We start from the raw sequence: 25,833 nt of genomic DNA, 5'->3' as shown, positions 1-25,833 counted from the left end.
GGGACTGCTGTAAATTATCTGCTGTGGCAGCATTACTGGCCTAGAGGTTCACTTACTCATCAAGATAAAGCCTTGTGGTGCCTGCCCCCTATAATATTACCCATTTTTGAGAAGATTGCTATCGATGAGACACCAGGCTTTCGTGGCGCGTGGGTTTCTTACATTCCCAAGTTGTCATGACAATGTGGTTTGCTCCGAAAAACAATCATTGATTCTGGTCATCTCACAGGTTGTTTCTCCTCACTTCCCTTTCTTCAGCAACACGGTGGGATGGTGGGGCAGTGGGGGAGGGGGGGCTGTCTGCCTTCACTTCCTTATTTATTATTAACAAAGCCTCTGGGTCTGTACTCCACACCCAGAAATCAGCAGGTTTCAGAAGTCATCCGGGGATATCATTGCAGTCTCTCCCGCGAAGCCTCTCCGCTCCTGCACCATTGGCCTGAGTTCGAGTCCGCAAGGACTCTTTCGGTTCTCTGTTCTCGTAGGTTCCACGGTGAGACTCAAATCATTTCTCTCCTGTTGCACTCTAGCTCTGACCTCACTGTCCCAGGTCGGCAGGGACTGGTTTTGAGGGAGCGACGTGAGTGGGAGGAAGGTGATGATTAACCAGAACCCTCCCTGTTCCCATTCGTGGTGACAGATACTATGCTCACCGCACTGAAGCGGCTGATCTCAGGTTCCTGGAGCCAAGGGGAAGCTGGGGCCATGACTCCTTCCAAACCCAATACCTTAATACCAATTTCTGAGTGCCTCCCAGTTCTTGAAAGTTAAAAAAAAAAAAAAAAAAAACCAGTAGCACCAGGCTGGGGAGAAAATTTGCTATCTATGCACGAGGCCCTGAGTTCTCTCCCCAGCACAGCTCCGAGCAGGGAACATCAGGCCCACCCAGCTGGGCCAAGTAATGTCAGGAGAGACCCTCCAGGCCCCTGAGTCCCACTGGGGTGGTTCCCCCTAAAAGAGTACTATCTCCCATGCCGCCTTGCATTTCTCTCTCCTTCTATATGCAACAATTCGTTCTCTGTTCAGTGACAGATACTCTATGGGGGCTAGCTCTGGCAAATATCCAGCTATGTCCATCATTCTCAGATTAGGTTAAAAGAAAAAAAAAATGTTGTTCTTGTTGTTGTTATTGTTGTTGTTGGGCCAACCTGGCAATGCTCAGGGTGTACTCCTGGCTCTGCACTCAGGAATCACTCTTGACAGTGTTCAGGGGACCATACGGGGTGCCAGGGATTGAACCTGGGTTGGCCACATGCAAGGCAAATGCACTACCTGCTGTACTGTCATTCCAGCCCCAAGATACAAATTTTTAATGCCTATTATCTCAATTATTACTAGAAATAGTTATAAAGTAGAGGAATAATTTATTGTTAATTTTAACTCTGAAATGATGATAAAGCCAAAAACCTTGTTTTGGAAAAGTCTAATTCCTACAAGAGTCCATTATTTAGAGAAACATACTTCGCAAATCAAACTTTACATATATGGATGGGAAACGTAAGGTAAGGAGGTACTCCACTTGAAATCAGGCAGGAATCAGAGAGAAAAGCTTCTCATAAATTATACTGGTTCTGGGGCTGGAGAGATAGTACACAGGTAAGGCACTTGCCTTGCATGTGTCTAACCCATGCTCAATCCCTGGTATCCCACATGGTCTCCAGAGCACAGCCAGTAATAACTCCTGAGTGCAGAGCCAAGAGTGACCCCTGAGCATCACTGGGTGTGATCCAAAAACTTAAAAATAAAACGCTAGGACAAAATCACCTGGTACCAGTGATCTTCACAGGCTCTCAGAACACACTGTCTACTTTAAATTAAAAAAGCAATATGGTCCCCCGAGCCAGTCAGGGGTGATCTCTGAGTGCAGAAACAGGAGGAGGCCCTGAGCACCACTGGGTGTGTCCTCCTAAAATAAAAATATAAATAAAATATGTATTCGGTGTATGTTTATGTGCAGGGGATCGCTGGGGGAGATTGTGGAATTTGGTTTGTTTGGGGCCACACCCAGCTGTGCTCTGGGATGTCTCCTGGCTGAGTGCTCCGGGGTCACTCCTGGCAGTGCTCAGGGGAATATGCAGTGTTAGGGATGGAACCCAGGGTTCTGATGCAAGCAAGCCATGTGTCCTTCAAGGACTCGTCTTTCATATGTGTCCTAAAATCGTCATTGGTATGTGTCCTGAAACTTCATAATTACCCTCTGAAGTAAGTTTCAAGAATCTGTAAGTTATATTGAGAGAAATACTGGAGTATAAAAAATGTTATAGAGAGCCCCCCCACCCCTGGCAGTCAAGCCCATATGTCACAGCTGCCACTGCTGCTTATGCAGCCGCTCAACACCTCCAAACTCCACAATACTGACAGCCCAGTAGGAGCACACCAAATTAGGCGGGAAAATAACATAGCCAACTAAGCTCTCAATAAAGAAAAACAATCACACACAAGCACTGAAGCACTGTTGCACTGTCGTCCCGTTGCTTATCGATATGCTTGATCGGGTACCAGTAACGTCTCCATGGTGAGACTTGTTGTTACTGTTTTGGGCATATCAAATACACCATGGGTAGCTTGCCGGGCTCTGCCGTGCAGGCGGGATACTCTTAGTCGCTTGCCGGGCTCTCCCAGCAGGATGGAGGAATCAAACCCGGGTCAGCCACGTGCAAGGCAAACACCCAACTAGCTGTGCTATAAGTGCAACAAGCAACACAGAATAAATTCTTTCGTGCCCGCTGAGGGAGCAGACTTGAAAGTGGGAGAAAGAAAGTGGGGGAAATGGTGGAGAAGGTCATACTGGTCGTGGGACTGGTGTTGGAACACTGACTGCCCGTAACAACTGTATTATGAACAACTTTGTAAATAATGGTATTTAATTAAGAAAAAAAAGTGAAGGGGCTGAAGAGATAGGACAGAGAATAGGGCACCTGCCTTGCATGCAGCCAACCCCAGTTCAAATCCCAGGCCCTACACAAGATCACCTGAGCACCGCTAAAGGCTCACTGCTGAGCAGAAAGCCAGAAATAGCCCTTGAGCACTGTCAGCCATGAACCAAAAACCAAAACTTTAAAATGTTAAATAGAATGGATAATCCTAATAATTAAGCGACTCTCTTGAATGAAAACAAATGCATGTCATTCAATTTGATGATCCATATTTAAGATTCTGTAGGTGAATTCCATTATTCTATGGTTCATAAATAATCAAATTAAAATATAAAAATAACCGAATATTTTATTTATAATTAAATACTTATTTTATTTATAATAAATAAAAATACTTTTAAAAATTTTAAGTACAGATGAGCAGAAAAAAACTCTTAAGAGTTTGAAGGTATACCAATAGGAAAATGGTTAGCTAAATTCTTGTATGTCAGCTCAACAGACTGTAACAGGATCACGAAATGCCTGATATATAATACTAAGTGGAGGCTAAAAAGATGCATCTATTCCTTTCATTAAAACTAATGTAAGGAAAGAAGCTGTGTGCTGAAAGTAGATAAAGAACCAAATATGAGGGCCTCTCATTATCTGTATTGCAAATCATAATACCCATCAGTAGAGAGACAGAGTAAGAGGGAAACTGTCTGCCACAGAGGCAGGCGGGGGGGGGGCAGAGGGATACTGGCGACACTGGTGGTGGAAAATGTGCACTGGTGGAGGGATGAGTGTTTGATCATTGTATGACTGAAACTCAAACATGAAAGTGTTATACTGTAGCTCATGGTGATTCAATAAAAAAAAAAAAGATATAATTTAAAAAAAAAAAAAACTAATAAAAAAAAATGGGGGAAAGGTCACACCTGGAGGTGGCCAAGGTTTACTCCTGGCTCCGCAATCAGGGATCACTCCTGCGGTGCTCGGAGGACCATATGAGGTTCGAGGGATCCAATCCAGATTAGACACGTGCAAGGCAAACGACCTACCCACTGTACAACTGCTCTGGCCCACTAATGTAAAAATGTTGATTTAAAGGAACAGAAACTAACCTCAACAGGCCAAAGTGTAGATGTGCATGTAGAAGGCCTGGATCTGACCCCTAGCATTGCATGGCCCAAGGAGCAACCCTAGCATGGAGCCAGGTGTGGCTCAAAACTCCAAAACCAAAACACATACTGTCATACATACAATTTTAAACGTTACAGTATCACATTAAAAAAAATTGAAAGTACCAAAGTTAACTTTAATTTTTATTTTAGGTACTGGTGATATAGTTTGGTGGTAGAGGGAGAGCATTGCCTACACATGTGAGAACCTGGGGTCAAATCTCAGGACACGCCCCATCCCATCGCATTCATCCCAAAACACACATGCTCATGCATACACCCACAAATGATTTAATCTAATTTTAATTTTTTTTTTTTTTTTTTTTGCTTTTTGGGTCACACCTGGCGATGCACAGGGGTTACTCCTGGCTCATGCACTCAGGGATCACTCCTGGCGGTGCTCAGGGGACCATATGGGATGCTGGGAATCAAACCCAGGTCGACCGTGTGCAAGGCAAACGCCCTACCCACTGTTTTTGGAATATCAATATTTAAGGGGGCTGTGCTATCACTCCAGCCCCCTTAAATATTATCTTTAATATATATAATTAAATTTAAATCTAGATTTAAAATAGTATCTTTCAACAGAGAATTAATTAACTTTTTTTTTTTTTTGGCCTTTTGTGTCACACCTGGCGATGCACAGGGGGTTACTCCTGGCTCTGCACTCCTGACTCTGTACTCAGGAATTACTCCTGCCAAGGCTCGGGGGACCATATGGGACGTTGGGAATCAAACCATATGGGTTGGCCGCATGCAAGGCAAACACCCTATCTACTGTGCTATCCAACCAGGAGAATTAATATTTTAAACCTTGTAGTGAGTTATCTTCCTTTTGGGGGGCAATCTTCCATATCTCAATTGATCCATTTAAAGTGGGATTCAGTGGGGGCTGGAGTGATAGCACAGCGGGTAGGGCATTGGCCTGGCACTCGGCCAACCCAGGTTCGATTCCCAGCATCCCATATGGTCCCCCGAGCACTGGCAGGAGTAATTCCTGAGTGCAGAGCCAGGAGCTAACCCCTGTGCATTGCCGGGTGTGACCCAAAAAGAAATAATAATAATAATAAGGCTCAGTGCCCACAGTGGCTGGCAACTATTATTGGATGTACAGGTCTCGATGATCTGGACCTCCTTAGCCCTCAAGGGGGGAAAAAGAAAAAAAGAACTCGGTATTAATGAAAAGAATGGAGAGATTCTAAATTATACAGCATCCTCTCCAAAATAATGGCATGGCATCACCATGATCACTGGGCAACCCTCTAACTTGCAGAGACAAGTACCAATTTTATGTCTGCAACAATGTCTGCAAGGCCAAAGGCAAGGAAGGGATCATTTTTTGTTACAAGAAGGTAACACATGATTACCTTGTGTAGTTCTCTTTGTATCCAGAAATATCATCATTGGGTGATCGCAGTCTTCGTTGAGATGGTGCCTCCAGATGCCAGTAGTTGATGCGGTTTAAGAACATTTTTGCCAGCTCCACTATTGTTTGCCTTTCTTTGGATGGCAGGTGACTAAATTTGTACTGTACAAAGTTATTCACACCCTTGAAAGGAGGAAAAGGCAATTTATTCATGCAGCTCTGCAATCAGACTCATTCTGAACACCCACATAGTCAGCGCTACTGCTGGTTATTAGCGAAAGAACAAACATTTCTCTATTCACAAAACCCTCTTCCTTTTCCTTGTTAGAAAACAGGAATGCCCAGAGGGACTCTCGCTTCAGATCACAGTGGACAAAAAGCGATGAGAGAGAGAGCAGGTGAATGAAGATCCTATGTCTGCTGCAGTCCTGAAGCATCAGAGGAAAACAAGATCCCAGGCTAAAATGGTCAAAACCTCCAACCCAATAAAATATGACTGTTTTACAGATGAAACCTGCTGCGTTACCTGCTCGGTCACTCAGAGAATTGCAGCTGGTGGACAGGAATGTTAGTAAATTAACCAAATTTTCATCAAAAGGCTGGTAGGCTGCCCTGCATTGATCCTAACTATGATCACTCCTCTTTCAGTTTTAGCAAGTTTACTGTCCAAGACTAACACCCAGAATAGCAGAAATAAGTACCAGGAGGTTGGCTCCATGACCTGGAAGCTGGCCTCACATGCTGGGGGGAAAGGCAGCTCAGATAGAAAAGGGAACACCAAGTAAAATGTGGTTGGAGAGTCCCACCGCCGAGATGTGATCCCAGGGGCCGCACGCATGTGCGGCCTCCCCGCAGCTGTACAAGCGTGAATCCAGACCCAGCAAAACCTCTTTCGGTGTGAGCAACTCCTCGCAGAATGTCTCCAGCCTGAGAACTAAGCCTCAGCCCCGTGCCCGCCCAGGAGGGGAAAGGTATTTCTCTCTCTCTCGCCTCTTTCTCTCCGGGGATGAAGGGCGCGGTGGCCGCCATATTAAGACAACCACAGATTGGGTTTTCAAGCCTGCAATTATCTAATATCTGGAAGAAATCTCCCTGGACTTCTTGTTAAAGTACAGAAATTCAAAACCGCGCGGCCGCTACTGCGGCCGCGCGACCTAATTTGTCTTCACAGGAGGTCTGAATCTAGTGGGGTACTCCTAAAAACAATAGTGAGGTTTGTGTTGAAATATTGAATGTAACCAAAGTAAACAGAATGTAAAATGAAACTTATCAGTTACAAGGTAGGGGGTGGGGGGGCGGGATGGGAGGTGTACTGTGTGGGTTTTTTGTTTTTTTTTTTTTTTTGGTGGTGGTATATGGGCACTGGTGAAGGGATGGTTGTTTCAGCATTGTATAACAGACCTAAGCCCGAAAGCATTGTAATCTTCCACACGGTGATTTAATAAAATAAAAATAAAATAAAAAAAATAAAAAATAAATAAAACAATCATCAACCCAAAAAAAAAAAATGTGGTTGGAGAACCCACTCGGGAAGGAAGAAGCAAAGCGTGCTGAAAGTAGACTATAAATTGAACACGATGGCCACTCAATACCTCTATTGCAAACCACAACACCCAAAAGGAGAGAGGAAACAAAAGGGAATACCCTGTCACAGAGGCGGGGTGGGGTGGGGGGACGGGATTGAGGGGTGGGAGGGATACTGGGTTCATCGGTGGTGGAGAATGGACACTGGTGGAGGGATGGGTTCTCGAACATTGTATGACAGAAACACTAGCACGAAAGTATGTAAATCTGTAACTGTACCCTCACGGTGATACACTAATTAAAAAATTTTAAAAAAAGTTTATCTTCCAAAATAATCTTATTGCAAATTACTAACTTTTTCAAAGAAGCTGTGGATTAAAATATTCTTTGTGAAGAATATTACCATCTAATTTAATTTCAAATTTTTTTAAAAATCCTATTTAATAGAACTTGAGAGCAAACCTGAATTTCTTCAATCTAAAATGACTGATAAAAATACGTTTGTACTTGTAAAAACTCTAATATCATGTCTTCTGTAATCAAAAGCCCTGTCAAAGAGTATCTGAGATTTATTTAGCTGAACCATAATAGACTAAAAGTGATGCTGATGAAAAATTCTGACATCTTATAGAAATGTCTATACAAGTCACCAGATTCCCCAAGTAAACCAGCATCTTTTCAAGAATTACAAAGTAGCAGGAAGTCTACCTTTTTTTTTTTATTTCTGCTTGACTTAGAATGTTTTTCACATGCTACTAAAGTTCCTCATTTCAAATAAGCTTTTTCAGATGGTGCCAAACAAAAGAACAAAGACAAAATTTTAAAACAAGCAACACCAATAAAAAAAATACATCATATGTTTTCTTAGGAACTACATGTTCTATTTTATTTCTCCCCCTCCCCACCCAAACACAATGAATTCTATTTCTATAGCAAACAGCCCTTAAGGACAAAAGCTAGATCTTTCTTAAATCACGTCCTCACGTCTGATGCACAGGGTCCAAACCCTTTGCTATCGGGTATGGAAGATATAAAGGCAACCCATGTAGAGATGTAAGTGGAAGATTGCAAGGTTTGTTCAGCCTTCCAGCCAAAGAAAGGGCTTCTCCTTTTCCTTCTTACCTGTTCGATACTAGGTTTTTCAAAGGGAGGTTTCTTCTCCAAAGAGCCTTCAACCACAGGTTTTCCTCTCTGTAAAATAGACTTTCTCAAGAGCTGCAAAGAAATCATTGGAGGAGGGAAAAAAATCAGTCTCTCTCAATTTCTTTCCTCTCTCCCTCCCCACAAACACATGCGTCTTCTCTCTCTCTCTCCTCTCTCTCTCTCTGCCTTTCTCTGTTTCTGTCTCTGTCTTTCTTCTATCTCTCTGTCACTCTCTGTCTCTGCCTCTCTCTTTCCTCTCTCTCTCTGTCTCTCTTTCTGTCTGTCTGTCTCTGTCTCTCTGTGTCTCGCTCTGTTTCCGTCTATCTTTTCCTCTCTCTCTCTCTCTCTCTTTGCTCTCTCTCTCTCTCTCTCTCTCATCTAGAGGAAATAAATAAATGCTGATGTCCATCACCACCATTGAGGAACGTTTTTTTGCCAGTTTTGAGAAACCTTTCAAATCTGTGTTTCACCCCTACTTTTTCTCTTGACTCCCTGACTCTGGCTTCCCACCGACGCAAAAGGTTTTGGGGCTTTTGAGGTGTGCACTGGGCACACCTCAGCCACTCTGGGCCCACTCTGCACCAAGCAGGCTGGAGAGAGGGTGACTGGATGCCCTGTGCACTGCACGGGGCCCGGGCTCACTGGAAGGAATTCTGCTGGCTCCCAACTGGCAACTTTCGCGGTTGCGGTCTTTCTTCATTTCCTCTCCCTCTGCAGAATGCAGGCCAACTGCTCTGGCATCTCAATGCTCACAAAACAAAACAGGGCTCTTAATCCCTGCCACTGGAATTTAAAGTCCTCAAAGAGCAAACAGCAGAGAGCAAAGGGAACACAGAGCCGTTAATCAAGATCTATTTTGAAAATAAGTGTGATATTAAAATTCTTCACTCTCGATCTGTGCCTGCATCTTTTGTAACCTTTACATGTGGGCCAGTTAAAACAGGACCATGCAATTACTCACGGAATTTCTTTCCCTCCCTCCACTGCACAGCGCTTTTTCAACAGAAACAAAACATGGCAACCATTCTGCCAGGAGTCACTGAAAATGGTCCGGCCTGCAAGGATGGCGATCACTGTGTCCCGGGAGCTATGCCTAATGCTACAGGTGCCACAAAAATTGTGAGGAAGGGGCGTTTGCTGAGTTTTTCGGTGCATTATGGCTATCTTAAAAAAAAAAAAAGTTCCGTGTCGGAGCAGTAATACCGCAGATAAAAGGGTGCTTGCCTTGCACACTGCCAATCCAGATTCTATCCCTGGCACCCCATTTGGTCCCCCCAGCCCACCTAGAGTGATCCCTGGGTGCAGAGCCAGGAGTAGACGCTGAGCATCACCAGTTATGCCCCCCCACACACACACAAAAAAAGTGTGCAGTAATGATGTCATGTATGCATATGAGTGAGAGAGGAAGAAATACATTCTAAAAATTCAAGTTTCTGGGGATAAATAGGATGCTTGCCTTGCACATGGCTGACCCAGGTTCGATCCCCAGCATCCCATATGGTTCCCTTGAGCACCACTAGGAACAATTCCTAAGTGCAGAGCCAGGGCTAAACCCCAAGGATCACCTGATGTGGCCCAAAAACAAAACCAAAAATCCCAGTTTCATTAATTCTTCTTGTCTCCACTTATCCACCCCAACCTCCCCCCACTCCAGTTGAAAAAAAGAGTATTTGGGAACTTGGCCCAAGAAGAAATTAAACTGGAAATGAACTGACGGATTGGAAAGATGATGAACCTCAGTTTCTACATGATAAAATGATGGTGCTGGGGAAAGTGGGCACCTGGGAAATGGTACTAATAGGAGCACCCATTTGCAATCTTGCTTCTGTCGGGCTCTCTCATTCCTTATAAAAATAGGATTATCTAATGCATGCTTATACTCCTAACAACCTTTTTTTTGCTTTTTGGGTCACACCGGGCGATGCACGGGGATTACTCCTGGCTCTGCATTCAGGAATTACCCTTGGCGGTGCTCAGGGTACCATATGGGATGCTGGGATTCGAACCCGTGTTGGCCGCATGCAAGGCAAACGCCCTACCCGCTGTGCTATCGCTCCAGCCCCTCCTAACAACCTTTTGAGGGGCTGGAGAGACAGCACAGCAGGTAAGGCCCTCCTGCCTTGCTCACAGCCTTCCAGGGTTCAATCCCCAGCACCCCATACAGTCCACCACGCTCCACCAGGAGTGATCCCTGAGTGTAGAATCAGGAGTAAGCCCTGAGCACTGTCGGGTATGGCTCAAAAAAACAAAAACCAGACAAAGGAAAACCTTTTGAGGTATTATGACTCTGTATTTTCAAGACAACAGAACGATCTATAAAATGGGAGAATGGTTTGTCCAAAACCACATCTAGGAACTGTGTTTGAGCCAGGATTTAAACCCACAGAGCTGGGTTCCAAAGTCACATTTGCAGTCATTGGAATATTCTGGGTTTGGGGAAGTACTTTTTGCCCTGAGATTACTCGCAACATGAAAGAACAAAAGTTATAAAAAGCAACCAGAAACGTACAATCCATCTTAATTTTCTCAGTGAGATACACGAGACCCAGGAGCTAACTTTCAACAGCTAAGGGATAGATGATTTATATAACTCGTTTGCCCAAAGTTTTCTTTTGAAGGGAGGGAAGGGAGAGAGCCTTCCTTACATATTTGGGATTTTGTTTCCCCGAGCAAATTTATTTGCACTGTTAGTTAAAAGATGTAAGGGAAAGAGAGAAAAGAAGGAACTTCAAAGCCCGGCAGTGCTTTCGCTGTTTGGTTGGTTATAAACAGAATCAAGAGGAGGCTGGCAGGATGGAAACCTTGACACCACCTTCACTTCCAACAGGCAGCGGGGAACTGCCAGGAAGCTTAGTGCCAAGACAAATAATAGCTGCAGTCACACAGACGTTGTTTTTCTTCAACTAAGATCTTTTTTCCAAAAAAGCTCTACACAGTATGAACCTGCCAGGGTTCAATTTGGATGACTCAGGCCTCACAGCCATGTCAACAAGTTGTCACCTGGAGTAAGCCTAGTGCTGCTAATTGCTCCAGGGAAGCTAGTTGTTGGGTTGTTTTGTGTGTGTGTGTGTGTGTGTGTGCGCGCGCGCGTGTGTACTCTCTCTCTCTCTCTCTCTCTCTCTCTCTCTCTCTCTCTCTCTCTCTCTCTCTCTCCCCCTCCTTCCCCTCTCCTCTCTCTCTCCTCTCTCCCTTCTACTGTCCACCAAAAAGCCCAGAGAGAGAGGAGAGAGAGAGAGAAATGCCTGCCATAGAGGCAGGCTGAGGGGGAGGGGGATGAAGATGATGGGAGAAAAACTGGGGACACTGGTGCTGGGAAATGTATACTGATACAGGATGGGTGTCGGAACACTGTATGAATTAAACCTAATCATGAACAGCTTTCTAAAGATCTATCTCAATAAGAAAAATAAAATCTTAGAAATAAATACGCTGAAGTTCCTTCACCAGACTGTCTGTCATGAAAACTGCACTTTGCTTTCTTCGCTTTGCTCCACTTTTTTCATCTGTCACATGTCCATAGGCTGGAGCAATAGGACAGTGGGTAGGGCGTTTGCCTTGCACGCGGCCGACCCGGGTTTGATTCCTCCATCCCTCTCGGAGAGCCCGCAAGCTACCAAGAGTATCCCGCCCGCATGGCAGAGTCTGGCAAGCTACCCGTGGCGTACTCGATTTGCCAAAACCAGTAAAAACAAGTCTCGCAATGCAGACATTACAGTGCCTGCTTGAGCAAATCAATGAACAACGAGAGGACAGTGCTACAGTGTTAGAAATAAATATATATAAAAAACGGTAAAAAAATTTTTTTAAAAAGAGTTAATATCACCACATGCCCCCACAATTAAAAAGAGTTCTCTCTCCCATTCTTATCCCTATCTACTCCCAACTCCCCATTCATGCACTAAAAGATGTATGCAATAGAAAATGAAAGAAAAAAACTATGTGGCAAATAAATTCAGACCCTCCCCCCAAAAAAATAGCTATAGAAACTATGCAAAAAATTTCCACCAAGATTCCTATCAGCCAAAGCCAAAGAGGTAACTCAATGGAAAATTTATCTAATTCTTGTCATACAGAAGCAAACTTTTTTCGGCTGGAAACTTGAAGTGTTTGGTTTGTTATAGTTGTTACTATTATTAGTGCTTTGTCGGTTGTTATTTTTAAAGCTCCTTACCAGGGTCACATAGCGAAATAATCAGCAGTGCCCTCAATACCTGGAGTTTCTTCTTTTCTAATTACTCCTTTTGTCCGTTTCCTTTAGGAATCTCCTTCTGCCAGTCTGAGATCTATCTGCTACCTACACCAGTTTCCCTCCCATGCCAGTCAGCCTAGACCACAGTGAGACTGGGTGACAATCATCTGTGGAAGCAGATGAATGAAGTAAAGCCATTAAGAGGCAACCATGGGGCGAAGTAGCTACAGATGGGTCAAAGTGGGTAAGATGCCAAAACAAGGGCCAGAGAGATCGTACAGCGGGTAGGGTGTTTGCCTAGCACACAGCCGGCCCAGGTTCGATCCCTGGCATCCCATATGGTCCCCCAAGCACTGCTAGGAGTAATTTCTAAATGCAGAGCCAGGATAATCCCTGAGCATTGCTGGGTATGACCCAAAAAAGAAGAAAAAAAAAGATGGTAAAACAATTTTGCAAAGTCCAAATGTTTGAATTCTCTTTCTCCCCTTGAGTCATGCCCCAGAATCTATCTTATTCCATCCTGCACTTGCTCACGGACTGCTCGGAGACGGCCTCCTTTCTGCCCACACCACATCAGGCTCGGTCCACGCACAGTGCCCAGGCCTCAGACCTGCTGTTTCCTCGGCCGAAAAGGCTCTTCCTTGTCCAGCCCTCCTGAGGCATGGCCATCCTTCGCTGTGATCTCTACAGAGAGACATTCTCATCACATGAACCCTCACCCACCACCATCCCCTGGTCATTCTGATTCCTTTTACTCTACTTCACTTTTCTGCACGGCACTTATCACTGCCTGAAAATGCAGTATTTACTTACTGGTTTCATCCTCTACTACAAAAATGTGAGATCCACAAGAGCAAGAACCTTGACTTGTCAGCAGACCTATCCACTGTGTCTCCGTGAGCGTCACACACAGGACAGGTGTGTAATACGGATTTGCAGGACGGATGAACGGATGGGTGGAGCGAAAGAAGTCCACAAGCATATGCAATATATTTAACCTTCCATACAAGTGTGAAGACTCTTAAGGGAAAAGGGTGTGTTCGGAGTATGGCAAACTATTTTAAAGGTTCCCTAATGAAGAAAAGTATGTTTTAGCAATCACTGGGGGCAAAATGTACCATGAACTGAGAGTGTTCCTACCCCAAGACCAAGTATATAGAAATTGAGCACATTTGGACAATGACAGAATAAAGACATATCTTTTTAAATATTTTTAAAATCTCAGGGTTGAAGAGATAGTACAGCAGGTAAGACACTTGCCAGGCATGTAGCCAACAGAGCTTCTAACTCCAACACAATATATAGACCCCCTGAGCCCCACCAGGAGTGAATCCTAAGTGCAGAGCCAGGAATGAGCCCTGAGCACTGCCAGATGTGTTCCCCAAAACAAAGAAAAAGAAAAAAAAGTGAAAATCTCACCTTGAATAAGTAGAAATAAACTTGTTTGGTATCAGCATCTTCTTCCTTATGGACACAGGTAAAGAGATATTCGACATCCAACACTATTCCCAGGAGTCTATTCATTTCTTCCTCGGACACATTCTCCAAGTGGGAAACATGAGCAGCTAAAATGCAAAGAAGCTTATGTGAAAAAGTCACTTGGAAACCACTAACTTTCTACTTTAAAACAGAAGTTTCTCTCAAGAGCCTTCCGGAACACCAATCCACAAGACCAAGGCTATCTTTCGAACAGAAGATGTATGAACACTGTAAATCAAAGTCTTCTCAAAAACTGACTTATAATCAAGAGCCTGCCATCACGTTGAGTCTTATCATTGTGAACAACATCAAAAATCAGCTAGCAGCTCATATTTCCTAATACACTAGGATCTGGAATGTGTTGGCACCAACTCTGGTTGTGACTGTGTTACGTTTTTGCAGGCTTCCATATAAACAAATTCTTCACCATGCCAAGACAGTGTAGAGGTGATTCTGAGCTGTGTGGGCCTGTAGCTCACAGGGGCACAAAAACCAAGATCCCGTAATGCTGAAAACTAACCAGCTCAACGGATCAAGAATTTGCATAAGGACTGAGCGAAGCACTTTCCCTCAGCCTTTCTAACAAAGACTCTGGAATGTCACTGTCTCTTCACTAAAGCCCCAAAGCCCTTCTGAGATCCCAAATCCTTCATGACTGAAGCCCAAGCCTACTTCTGACCTTTGTTCTGTTATCAGACAGAACATAGCTTAAAAAACTCTCCAATTACGCTCCCATGCTCCTGTCCTGTTAGGATCCAAATTCAGTCCATTTTCAAGATTGTCACATTGGATCCTCAAATAATCCCATGAAGAACGTATGAGCAATCCCATTTTATGGTTGAGAAAACTGAGGCAGAAAGATTAAATGCTATTTTATCCAATGTCATATGGCCAACCAGGCAAAGCCAGGATCCAAGAGCAAATAAGTTGATCCAAGTATTAAAGTAACCACAGAGAGCAAAAGGATTAAGGCGTTTGCTTTGCATGTGGCTGACCCCATGAGTTCCATCTTAGACACCACATATGGCTCCTTGAGCACCACCAGGAGTGATCCCTGAGCACAGAGTCAAGAGTAAGACCTGAGCACCACTGGGTATCACCCAAAAGTAAAACAAAAATCAACCAATAAACCAGCCGCCCAAAAATGTCTGTTTTCTCTATATAAAATTAGCTAATCCACTTCGAGTCCTTTCTGACTTGGAAAGTGCTGTGTAAGTAACAGTTACCTGTGGGAAATGAGCACCGTGTAGCCCAGAAGGTTCTCTGGATCACGTCAGTATTTCTCATTCCTATACCCCCAACACCTCTCCCTATGCTCGCCACTTAATAGGCACTAAAACTTCAAGAGGGACCAAGGGTCTTGGTGTGTCTGCTTGAAACTCCTTGATGTGCTGGCCCAAAAATGCCTGCATAGGGGTCAGAGAAACAGTACAGAGAGGGTAGGGCACCTGCCTTGCACAAGGCCATCCGGGTTCAATCTCCGGCATCCCATATGGTCCCCCAACCAAGCACCACCAAGAGTGATTCCTGAGTACTGCAGGTGACACCCCATAACAACAACAACAAAAAAAGCCAACCAAAAAAGCTTGGATATGTATAGAAGTGTTTGGGAATGATTTTTAGAGAAATAATCAACTATAAAGAAGAATGACTCTTTTTCCTTGCCTTTTTATTTGTTTTTTGGGTTTTTTGGTTTTTTTGTTTTGTTTTGCTTTTTGGGTCACACCCGATTATGCACAGGGGTTGCTCCTGGCTCTGCACTCAGGAATTACTCCTGGCGGTGCTCAGGGAACCATATGGGATGCTGGGAATCGAACCCGGGTCGGCCACATGCAAGGCAAATGCCCTACCCGCGGTGCTATCGCTCCAGCCCCTTCCTTGCCTTTTTAAAGGGAGATGGGACTAAAGTTTATAGAGGAACACCTGCTAGAAGCTGGGCTTGATGAACTGCTTTGAGGTAGTTGTTAACCCATAAAACTCGTCACTAAACCATGAGAAGGCTGCCGTCCCTTACCCAGATGCCCCTCCCTCACTACTTTCAGGGCACACTTCCTGATTTCCACCAGCAGCTCCAACTCCCATCACTGGGATCTGCTCAGCCACCCACATGAGCAGACTTCAGCAATGAAAGAATAAACAATCCCCCTCCACCCTGCCTTAGTGGAGTCACTCTGAGGTAAGAGTCCCCACATGCTGTCCCCCCACGCCCACCAAGCACACCCCCACCCCAGCCCAGCTAAGCAGTACTTATCCACAGAGGACATGATGTAGTAATCCATATTTTATTGGGCAGCTTTACTCTAAGTTTCAACCGACCCACTTCCTTCCCAAATAAACCACTTGCAATGAAACCCTTCTCTTGGCTTTTTTTCCTCCAACTTCTACAAGCACAAACTGAGATATCAAAGCAGCAGCATTTTCAAGACAGTTAAGAGGACTAAGTACCAAAAGGATGGACCTTCCAAAACTCCTAAGGAAGTCAGGTTAAAGCCATTAAAATTTGAGAGGCCATGGACTGGAACAATAGTCCCGTGGGGAGGTCATTTGTCTTCCAGGCAGGCGATCCAGGTTCCATCCCCAGCATCCTATATGGTCCCCCGAGCCCTGCCAGGAGTAATTCCTGAGCATCGCTGGGTGTGACCCGAAATGCAAATAAATAAATAAATAAATAAATAAAATTTGAGAGGCCAAAGGGTAGTGAGTCTCTTTCTTTTTTTTTTGTTTTTTTTTGGGGGGGGTTTTTTTGGGGGGGTGGTTTTGGGTCACACCCGATGATGCTCAGGGATGACTCCTGGCTCTACACTCAGGAATCACTCCTGGCAGTGCTCAGGGGACCATATGGGATGCTGGGAATCGAACCCAGGTCGGCCACGTGCAACGAAAACGCCCTACCCACTGTACTATTGCTCCAGTCCCGTAGTTAGTCTCTTTCAATCCAATCCTTTGGTCTTTCTACTGAGAGAAAAGAAACAGAATGGCAAAATCAAAGGCCCCGGGCCCAAGGACATGTACCAGTCCTGGCTAACAGGAGTTGCACATACCTCCACAAGCATGTGTAGAAACATTTTTGTTTGTTGTGTGGCTATTCAGGGCGCTATTCCAGACCGTATTAGTGTTGGGGGTCAGCTTGGTGCTGGGGGGGGGCGGTCACTCCTGGCTGTGCATGGGGAAATCGTGCCATATGCCAGGGACTGAACCCAGGGCTCCTACATGCAACATGTGTGCTCCAGCCCTTGGAGCCACCCCCAAGTACCTCTGGAGGAGTCTTTTCAAACAGGGAGGAAGGAAATTTAGTAACATCTGCCTTAGAGGCTTTGGAATAAATCTAGTGGATAATCTAAACTTGGAAACACAAAGCCCTTATTATTATACAACAAACAAAAAAGGAGTGGCTGAACTATTTCTGAGAACATGATTTTTATCATAGAAGAATTACAGACACATGTGTATAAACACAACAATTCATATTCTAATCTCTTACCGTAAACTTAACTCTACAATGCGTAGCTTTGTCACTCTCTCAAGGATGCCCAAAATTAGACTTCCTTTTACACAGAACATTTGCGAGGTCATTTTTTCCTGAAGATCAAGCAAATTTTTCCCTGAGGTCAGTCTGAGGCCTTTGGGAGACAGGCCTCATTCTGGAGATAACTAGGCCAATTTTTTCATGTCAGTTATTTACGGAAATAACTGTAAGACTATTTTTGCCTGGTAATGTTTTCATTTCTTTCTAGTGATAAGCTATGAAAACAATATGTCTACAACACAAAAAAAATTCCCTCACATTTCACGTGAAACCCTCTAATTAAGCTGCTACCACATAGTGGGTTTCACTCAGGGAAGTCCACACTGATTTATTTTTGAAACCAGCTGTCACATTTAGCCGCTAAGCCCTTTACTCAAATCAATTCTTCAGTCAGAATCAGAGAGATTTTTATGGCCGAAAGGGTAGTGGAACCTCTCATTTTCAGGAGTCTGCTGAGGGCTGAAGGGAATTCCCTTTCCCTGGAGACTCAGTTTGAAAACCAATTTGAGATCATCTTGCATATTTTGTTGTTAGTGGTGGGTTGTTTTGTTTTGTTTTGGTGCCACATCTTGCAGCCCCTCATCTTGCATGTTCCAGGGAGCAGGCCTGATAAAAACGCTTAAGAAAGGACTAGACCAATAGTATAATAGTATATCAGGTAAGGTGCTTGCCTTGCATGCAGCCAATCCTGGTTCGATCCTGGGCATCCCATATGGTCCCCATTCCTGAGTGAAGAGCCAGGAGTAACCCCTGAGCACTGTCGGGTATGCCCCCCCCCTCAAAAAAATGCCTAAGAAGTAGAATTTAAGGAAGCTCTTCTGCCTCTATGTCCGTAACAAATCCATGATCTCCCCACAAAAGTTGCAGCATGCAAATTAGAAAGGAACAAGGAGGGAACAGAGACACAGAGGCAAGAGGCAGACCCGGGTCCAATCCCTGCATCCCGTATGGTCCTGCCAGCACTGCCACTAGTGATCCCTGAGAACAGAGCCAGGAGTAAAAGTCCTGAGGACCGCTGGGTGTGACCCCAAAACAAAAACAAACAGAAATCATATTTTTGGGGACCCTTTGGATAGACAGCAAGGAATCTAAGAGATGCACCTCGATTGTTCACAGGCCTGGGAGCGTACTATTAAAAAATTAACTAAGCTGAAACAAAAATCCATAAGCTACACTACAAAAATCTCTAACGGCTAATTTTCTACAAAGTAAATGACACTATGCCCTTGCTATTATTTACTGCCATTTATGGTTTGATACGCCCCCTGAGCCACCCCCAGCAGGAGCGCTGACGTCAATAATTACTAGCAGTGGTATGAGGGCCTTCCCTCTTTCCCCATTCTTCTCTCCAGCACAGAATTCCTTCCACTCACTCCATCTTTTGAGAAGCCACAGGGTCTCCCTCTGTTTTGATTCACACTTAACAGAAGGCCCTGGGCTCCTTTTTTTTTTTTTTTCCCAGGATAGTGGCTATTGACTCTTCTGCGCCAATGCGTGTCCTACGTCTTTTTTTTTTTTAACTTATCTTTTCTTAGGGGGAGGTTTTAATGTCACATCCAGTTATGTGCAGAAACTACTCCTGGCTCTGCACTCAAGGATCACTCGTGGTGTGCCGTGCCTGGGATTGAACTCAGGTTGGCATGTGTGAAGGAAATCAATGCCCTACCTGCTGTACTATCTCGCTCTAGCCCCTCTTCCTTTTTTAGAGTACTGGGACAGTACTTAATATATGGAAAATGCTCCTGGGTTTTGGCAGGTTGTTTTTTTTTTCTTTATTTGAGTACTTAGTCATAAAGGAATTTTATATTTTTCTAGAATACTAAATATTAGTTTAGCTTTGCTTTTCTTTTTCTTTTTAATTTTTCAGGACTCATGCCCACACCCAGTTCAGCAGTGCTAGGCTGGGCAGACAAAAGGAACACAGGCACCAGTGCTGGAGGCAGGGCCTGCAGGGGCTTGGGGCTGAATTCAGGGTCTTAAGACACATACTCGACTGCACCTGCCACATTTCAGCTACCTTGGCATTCCTTGGAAATTTTGTTTGAAAAGGTCTTTCTTCCATAACCAAAAAATGACAAAATTGTATTTTCTTCTAGTTCTTGAAAAATATTAGAACATTCAGGTCAGCACCATGCAGCCCTCTGAGCACTGCCAGGAATGACCCCTTCTCCGAACCCCTTCTGCCTCCCAGCAAAGAGGCAAGAGTAGCCCCCACATGCACCACTGGATGCATAACACCCCCCACCATCCCCACCTACCAAGAAAAATCTAAAATTAAAACATTCCTCCACAAAAATGTCAATGTCCGAGGGCATGGTGCCGCAGCAGGTCAACCTGTACCTGCGGGGCGAGTGCATCAGCAGCCTGATGGTGCCTTCAGGCTTCCTGACACCCCAAAATTGCCGCTATGCCTTTGGCCTGACCCAACAACTTGGGGCCAAGTTTACCAATAATTTAAACAGCCGAAAGTTAGGTATGTGGGAGACACACCCACAAACCACCTCCGGCTCAGCTGTACAAGCTCATTTATTGGCCTTAGTTCTTCAGAGACCCATAAAACTCGAAAGAGATCAAAAGCCGCAGTTAATCTTGGACCTGCACATAGCTGCACAGACCGGGGTAAATCGAAGAGGGCATTGTTTAGTGTAGTGCCTGCCCAAGCAGCCCCCAGCAGCCGCTTGCTTCCACAATCCAAAATTGCCACCATAGCCCTGGCCTGACTCCACTGTCTCAGAAAGAACCTCACCAATATACAATCGGCTGAAAATTCAGGTATGCAGGTTTTGTGACTGAAATCTCCAGGCTTTTTTGAGTTGGGATGGGCTACCTCCCCCCCCACTTCCCAATACTCCTGGAAGCACTGGCATCACCCCCACAAAGCAATTCGGGCACTGTAAAAAACTAAAGCACGCCGACAGGCACGTGAGGCACCACCACATAAGTGCTACTACTAGACTTGCTTCAGAGACCCATAAATAAATCTCAAAAGAGATCAAAAGCCGCAGTTAATCCCGGGTCAGTGCATGGCTGTAAAGACCAGGGTAAATCAGAGTGGGGCAGGTTGGCCCACCCAAGCAGAGCCCCTGACAGCCACTTGCTTCCACAATCCAAGATCACTGCCACACCCCCAGCCTGACTCCACCATTTCAGGATGGACCTCACCAAGATATAATCTGCTGAAAATTCGGCTATCCAAGTTCTGTGACTGAAATATCCGGGCTTTCTCGGGGTTGGGATGGGCTACTTCCCCCTACCACCCTGTACTTCTGGAAGCCTCAGCAGTCACATTCATACCCCAAAGCTGCCACCCAGTTAAAAAGTTACTCCAACCTTACCATCCCAATAAAAGTACCGAATGCCCTCAACAAATACCATGACCTCTTAGCACCTGTATAGCAAACCGTAGTGAGCACAGCTAGATACGGAGTAAAAACCAAATAATAATGATAATTAAATTTAAAATTCCTACTTTTAGGAAATATAGAATAAAGTGTTTAGGGGGGAAAAGTCGACGTTTCCATAGTTCTCCCAAGAACAAGAGTCATGCATACAAATACACACACATGTTTGATATCTATGAATTTGTCTACACATCTGTGTGTGTATATATATGTGTGTATATATATATATATATGAGATCAAATAACAAAGCAAATAGATAAAATGCTACCAATAGGTAAATCTGGGGAAAAGATATATGAAATATACTTAATTATTACTTTCATGACTTTATAAGGTTTAAAATTATTTCTAAATAAAGTTTTGTTTTGGTTTGGTTTTTGGAACACAACTCACAGTGCTCAAGGCCTAGTCCTGGCTTTGCACTCTGGAGTCACTCTTGGCAGGATTCAGGGGACCATATAGGATACTGGGGAATCGAACCCAGGTAGGCCACATATAAGGCAGTGCCCTATCCACTATACTATCTGCAGCCCCTCCATATAACAAGTTTTAAAGAAATATTTTTTGTAAGGTAAGAGGCAGGAGACAGCTCAAGAGGCTGAGCTCACAGTCTGCACTGCACCACAGACCAGGAACTGATGAGAACAACCCCAATTCAGAGCTAGAAGAAGACCCTGAGCATGGTGCATGTGACCCCCCAAAAGACCACACACACACACACACACACACACACACACACACACACACACACACACACACACACACATGCGCGCACACATACACAACTCTTTATTTCACATGGAATTTAATCATCAAATGTAAAATACCCTGGTTTCAAAGTCTTTCAAGAGCTTGGTTAAAAAAAAGAAAAAGTCAATATAATTACCCAAGAGTGGCCAACCCTTGACGAAAGAGGAAAGACCGCTCTTCCTGGCTAGCCAGAGCCCTTCCCCCACCCATGCCACCCAGTGTCCACCCTGTGAGAAGCATGAGGGGCAGGAGAGAAAGTGTCCATCTGGACTGGGAAAGGCACTGCTTTCTTGCTTGGCTGTCTTTGTTTATCTGGTTCTATTTGGGGACCAGCCCTAATGGTGCCCAGCTTACTCTTGGCTCTGCATTCGGGGATCACTTCAAGAAAGGACCCGGGGACCGTCAGGGGTCCTGGGGGACTGAACTGAGTCTGCCGAGTAAAAGGCAAGCACCATCCCCGCGGGACTATCACTCCAGCTCTCTGCTTCCTTTTGTTGTGGACACACCTGGCAGCGTGCAGGGCTCACTTCTGCAGTGCTCGGGGGATCAAACCCTGCACTATCTCTGGGTCCAGCGCTCCTTCTCAGACCTCTTGAGGAAAGTGTAATACCTTAGCACCTCTCCCCCTCATCGCACTTGCAGATGCGCACGGTGCCACTGAGCAACCTCCAAACACCTGCTGCCAAGAAGCACAGGAGCAGCGCCTGGCGGGGGCAGGAAACAGACAGCACCCATGAGCAGTGACCCCTTGAGCTCCGCTCCATAGACCACCACCTGCACTTCTCCTGAGGCCAGTGCTCACATGCCTGCAACATGGACGGCGGCAGCTGGGCGGGCAGCGAGCTGGCCTCTGCTCCTTTGGACGGGGAAGAAAGCAGGAACATGACATCTGTAGCCTTTACAAGCTATTCCAAGACATGGGCGGGGAAGGGGGGGGAGAGGGGGCGGGGTTCAAGACTAGAGAACAATAAAACTTTTAGAATGGACTCATGCTCAGAAAGCATTTAAAGGAGGAGAGGTTTCTTCCTCTTTTGAAATCTCAGATCCAGAAAAAAGAAAAAGAAATGTTCAATAAGACTGAGCCCTTTTAAGAGCAGTCCAACGAATGATGTCAGGGACTGGAGTGATACAGTTCAGGGGAAGGCGTTTGCCTTGCAGGTGGCTGCCCCAGGTTCAATCTTCGGTACCACATACGGTCCCCAGAGCCCTGCCAGGAGTGATCCCTGAGAACAGAGCCAGGAATAAGCTCTGGGCACAGCTGGGTGGGCCCCCAAAGAAAGCAAAAACAAACAATAACAAAATATACCACATACATAATGTCAGTCACACATGTACATTTAAATATCCTCGCAGACACTTCTCTAAGGTTGAAAATAGTCTTAATAACATATTTCAGTCGAATGAATGATTATCTCAACATGTACTCAAATTCTTAGTATTTTATATTGTTTTGTCATGCTGTCTTCAAAATGAAGTAATTTCACAACTACTGCTTATTTCCACTCAAAATAGTAGCTACATTTCAATTGCTACCGCATTAAGATAGCACAGACATAGGTTATCAATCAGAAGTTCCCAAACTTATTTCGTGTACCAACCTCCTTTAAGGAAATTAAAAAAAGAAAAAAAATGATTCAGTGCCCACATGAAAATCTAACTTCTGCAAGCCAAAAAACCAAAAGTGCCCCCAACTGCATCTGACACTATTGCCCCTCCCCAGCCAAAATTATTCAAGCACTCACCACAGGCATACTGTCCACTCTGGAAAACGCTGCTATAAACTATCAAAGGCCTTCTGCAAAGAAATGGCACCTCATATTGCTAAAGTCAGTATCACTAAGTAAAAGAATATACCCTGTGTGCAAAAGGCACTAAGTATATTAAAAACCTGAGGGGAAAATCAGTCCTTAATTTCACAGTCCAGTGCCAAAAAAAAAAAAAATGATTTGGAAAATTATAGTCACCCAGGAAGAACACTGCACTAGAGTTTTAAAATCTTCGTTCTCAGGACAACTATGGAATGACAGAAGCAACGGCTTGGAGGATGAAAGGGTTCCTGGCAGAAAAAGAAGAAAAGGGACTAAAGCAGAAGTTAAGTGTAAAGAAACTTCGTAGAATATGAGCAACGTGGTGGCCAAAATGCAACGTAAGCTATTAGGGGCAAGGGTTGCCAGCAGAGGCCTGAATGATCCTGCATTTCAACATGTCATCACTGTTAATGAGATCTCGCCCGCTGCTTCTTAAAGCCAAGCTTTCAAATTCTGGCATGCGTCTGACACTTACAGAACATCTCACTTTGGAAGATCATACTTCAAGTCTCAATTAACCATATATAACCTTTGTCTACAAGGTTGGACCGCAGAGATCTCAATTAACCACTTTATTCCACATCTGAAGAAACTGAAGTACAAAGAGACTGGGAACTCCCTAACTCCCTGTTCAATGGTTTTCCACTTGATCAGACTGTCAGTCCTGCACTTCACAGCAGGAGACACAAATCGTGGCCAACCCCAGGGCACTGGGGAAGGAAGGAATGTCAGAAGACCACATGAAACCAAAGAGCGCCATCAAAAGAACAGACCGAGCTGCGCCCGAAGACACCCAACAGAAAAATCAACAGAATAGGCACCATCTTCATCAAGAAGCCTAAAAGCTTTGACACATCCAGGCATGATACCTACTGCGGCATGTGTATGATTGCTGGTGAACTGAAATTAGTCATGCTCGGTACAGTGGCTGTGAAAACAGAACAGTGTATACAAATGGATTTGAAAACTTCAAAGGTTTTTCTAGACCTCAACCTCACTCTGTTGGTAATAATTATGAGGCAATTTGCATGAATTAGAAAAGATATCTGGAACTTCCTTAAAATATTCTGTCAGAAGAGAAAAGGTGGGTGGCAAATGTTAATAATTGTGAAAGTTAAGTGATGGGATGCAAACAGGATGGTTTATTAATCGACACCTCTACCTTTGCTGTTAAAAAGAGGGAGGACATACTCTCAGAAGAAAGTTTCTAGAACCCTAACAGTTAGAACAACAAATAAATTATGGCACTCTGGAAATACTTCAAAGCTACTTGGAAATGCGCAAATATTTCCATTTCAAGACAGCAGAATGAAGTGGGAGAGAGAGGGCAGAAAAAGAACAAGGGGAAAAAAAGGGAGAAATATTTTTCAAACACCTATAACCCCAGGATCCTGAAAAAATGTCTATCCACAACTCAACATCCTTTCAGATCTTTTCCTGTTCATATGTATTAAAATAAGACATTTTTAGAAGAACCTAAGATGAGATCCTGATGGTGTGTATGAATCAATCTGCCGACTTTGAGGAACTGCCACTGTCCACATGGGGGTCTGAGGCCTGACCTCCTACGGGCACTGTACCCTGGCTCCCCTACCCTGGGAATTCACCCCCGAAGCATCTCTCCCTGGGCGCAGGAATCCGCACTGACTCCTCCAGCAGCAGTGCCCTGGACAGAGGGCCTGCCAGTCCTTGTTTGGTCCTCAAACCAAACAAACCAAGATTCCTTTTGTTTGCAGCTACTGGGAGTTACCAGTTCCTCTTATAAACACTGTTTTTTTGTTTAAATTATCATTCGTATTTGATGTTTGAAATGAAAGAACTGGTGGGACCGTGATACAGCTATTAATAAGAAAAGCAGATGACTATCAAGAATAATGCATTGGGGCCAAGGAGATAGTTCTAGTGGGCAGGGCTTTTGTCTTGCATGCAGCTAACCCAGGTTTGAATTCCCTGCCAGGAGTGAACCCTGAGCATGAGCCAGGAATAAGTCCTGAGCACAGTCGGGTTCTGGCCCAAACACAAAAACAAAGAATAAAGCATTAACCTGTCAAGTACTATTCTAAAATTTTTACGTGTTATCTCATTAAGCCTTAAATCCTATGTGGTAGTACTGTTGTTACCTCTACTTCAATGCTGAGAAAATTAAGGTCCACGCAGACTAGTAATATGAAAGCATTAGTTGTAAAGTCAGGATTTGAACTTGGGTTCACGGGTCCCCTGTTCATTTGGTTCTAAATTATTCAATTCCCAATTAAGCTGCTTTTAAGGCCTGTCTTTTTCTTTTGGGTTTTCAAGCCACCTCCAGTTTTGGCCAGGGTTTTCCCTGACTCTGCACTTAGGGCTAACTCCTGGTGGGACTTACAGTATATGGGGCTCTGGGGATTAAACTAGGGTCAGCTGCATGAAAGGCAAATGCCTTATCCCCTGTACTATCTCTCTGGTCCTAAAATAAGATCTTGAAGCAGCAAGTACAAAGGAAAGATTCTAAAACTTATTGAAGCACTTTTATTTATAAGTTGACCTTTTTCATAATTGATCCATAAGTGAACCATTTATAATTGATTCAGGAAATGTCATGCAATTAAAAAAAGAAAAAAAGACTGGCTCAAG

At 44.4% G+C, this 25,833-nt stretch overlaps 1 protein-coding gene across 1 annotated transcript in view; it reads right to left on the bottom strand.

Annotated features, from left to right (window-relative positions):
* The window catches only part of KAT2B (lysine acetyltransferase 2B), a 111,440-nt gene that overhangs the window by 49,532 nt on the left and 36,075 nt on the right, over window positions 1–25,833 (bottom strand). The window contains exons 3-5 of the mRNA XM_055136249.1: window positions 13,678–13,823; window positions 8,049–8,141; window positions 5,404–5,585 (exon numbers count right to left, since the gene is read on the bottom strand). Of these exons, the coding sequence (XP_054992224.1) occupies window positions 5,404–5,585; window positions 8,049–8,141; window positions 13,678–13,823 (421 nt within the window). The remainder of the gene's footprint in view (window positions 1–5,403; window positions 5,586–8,048; window positions 8,142–13,677; window positions 13,824–25,833) is intronic.

This window comes from Sorex araneus, chromosome 4 (genome assembly GCF_027595985.1).
Source record: "Sorex araneus isolate mSorAra2 chromosome 4, mSorAra2.pri, whole genome shotgun sequence".
Classification (NCBI taxonomy): domain Eukaryota; kingdom Metazoa; phylum Chordata; class Mammalia; order Eulipotyphla; family Soricidae; genus Sorex; species Sorex araneus.
The sequence above is the reverse complement of the archived record's forward strand: the minus strand, read 5'-3'. Positions and strand labels throughout refer to the sequence as shown.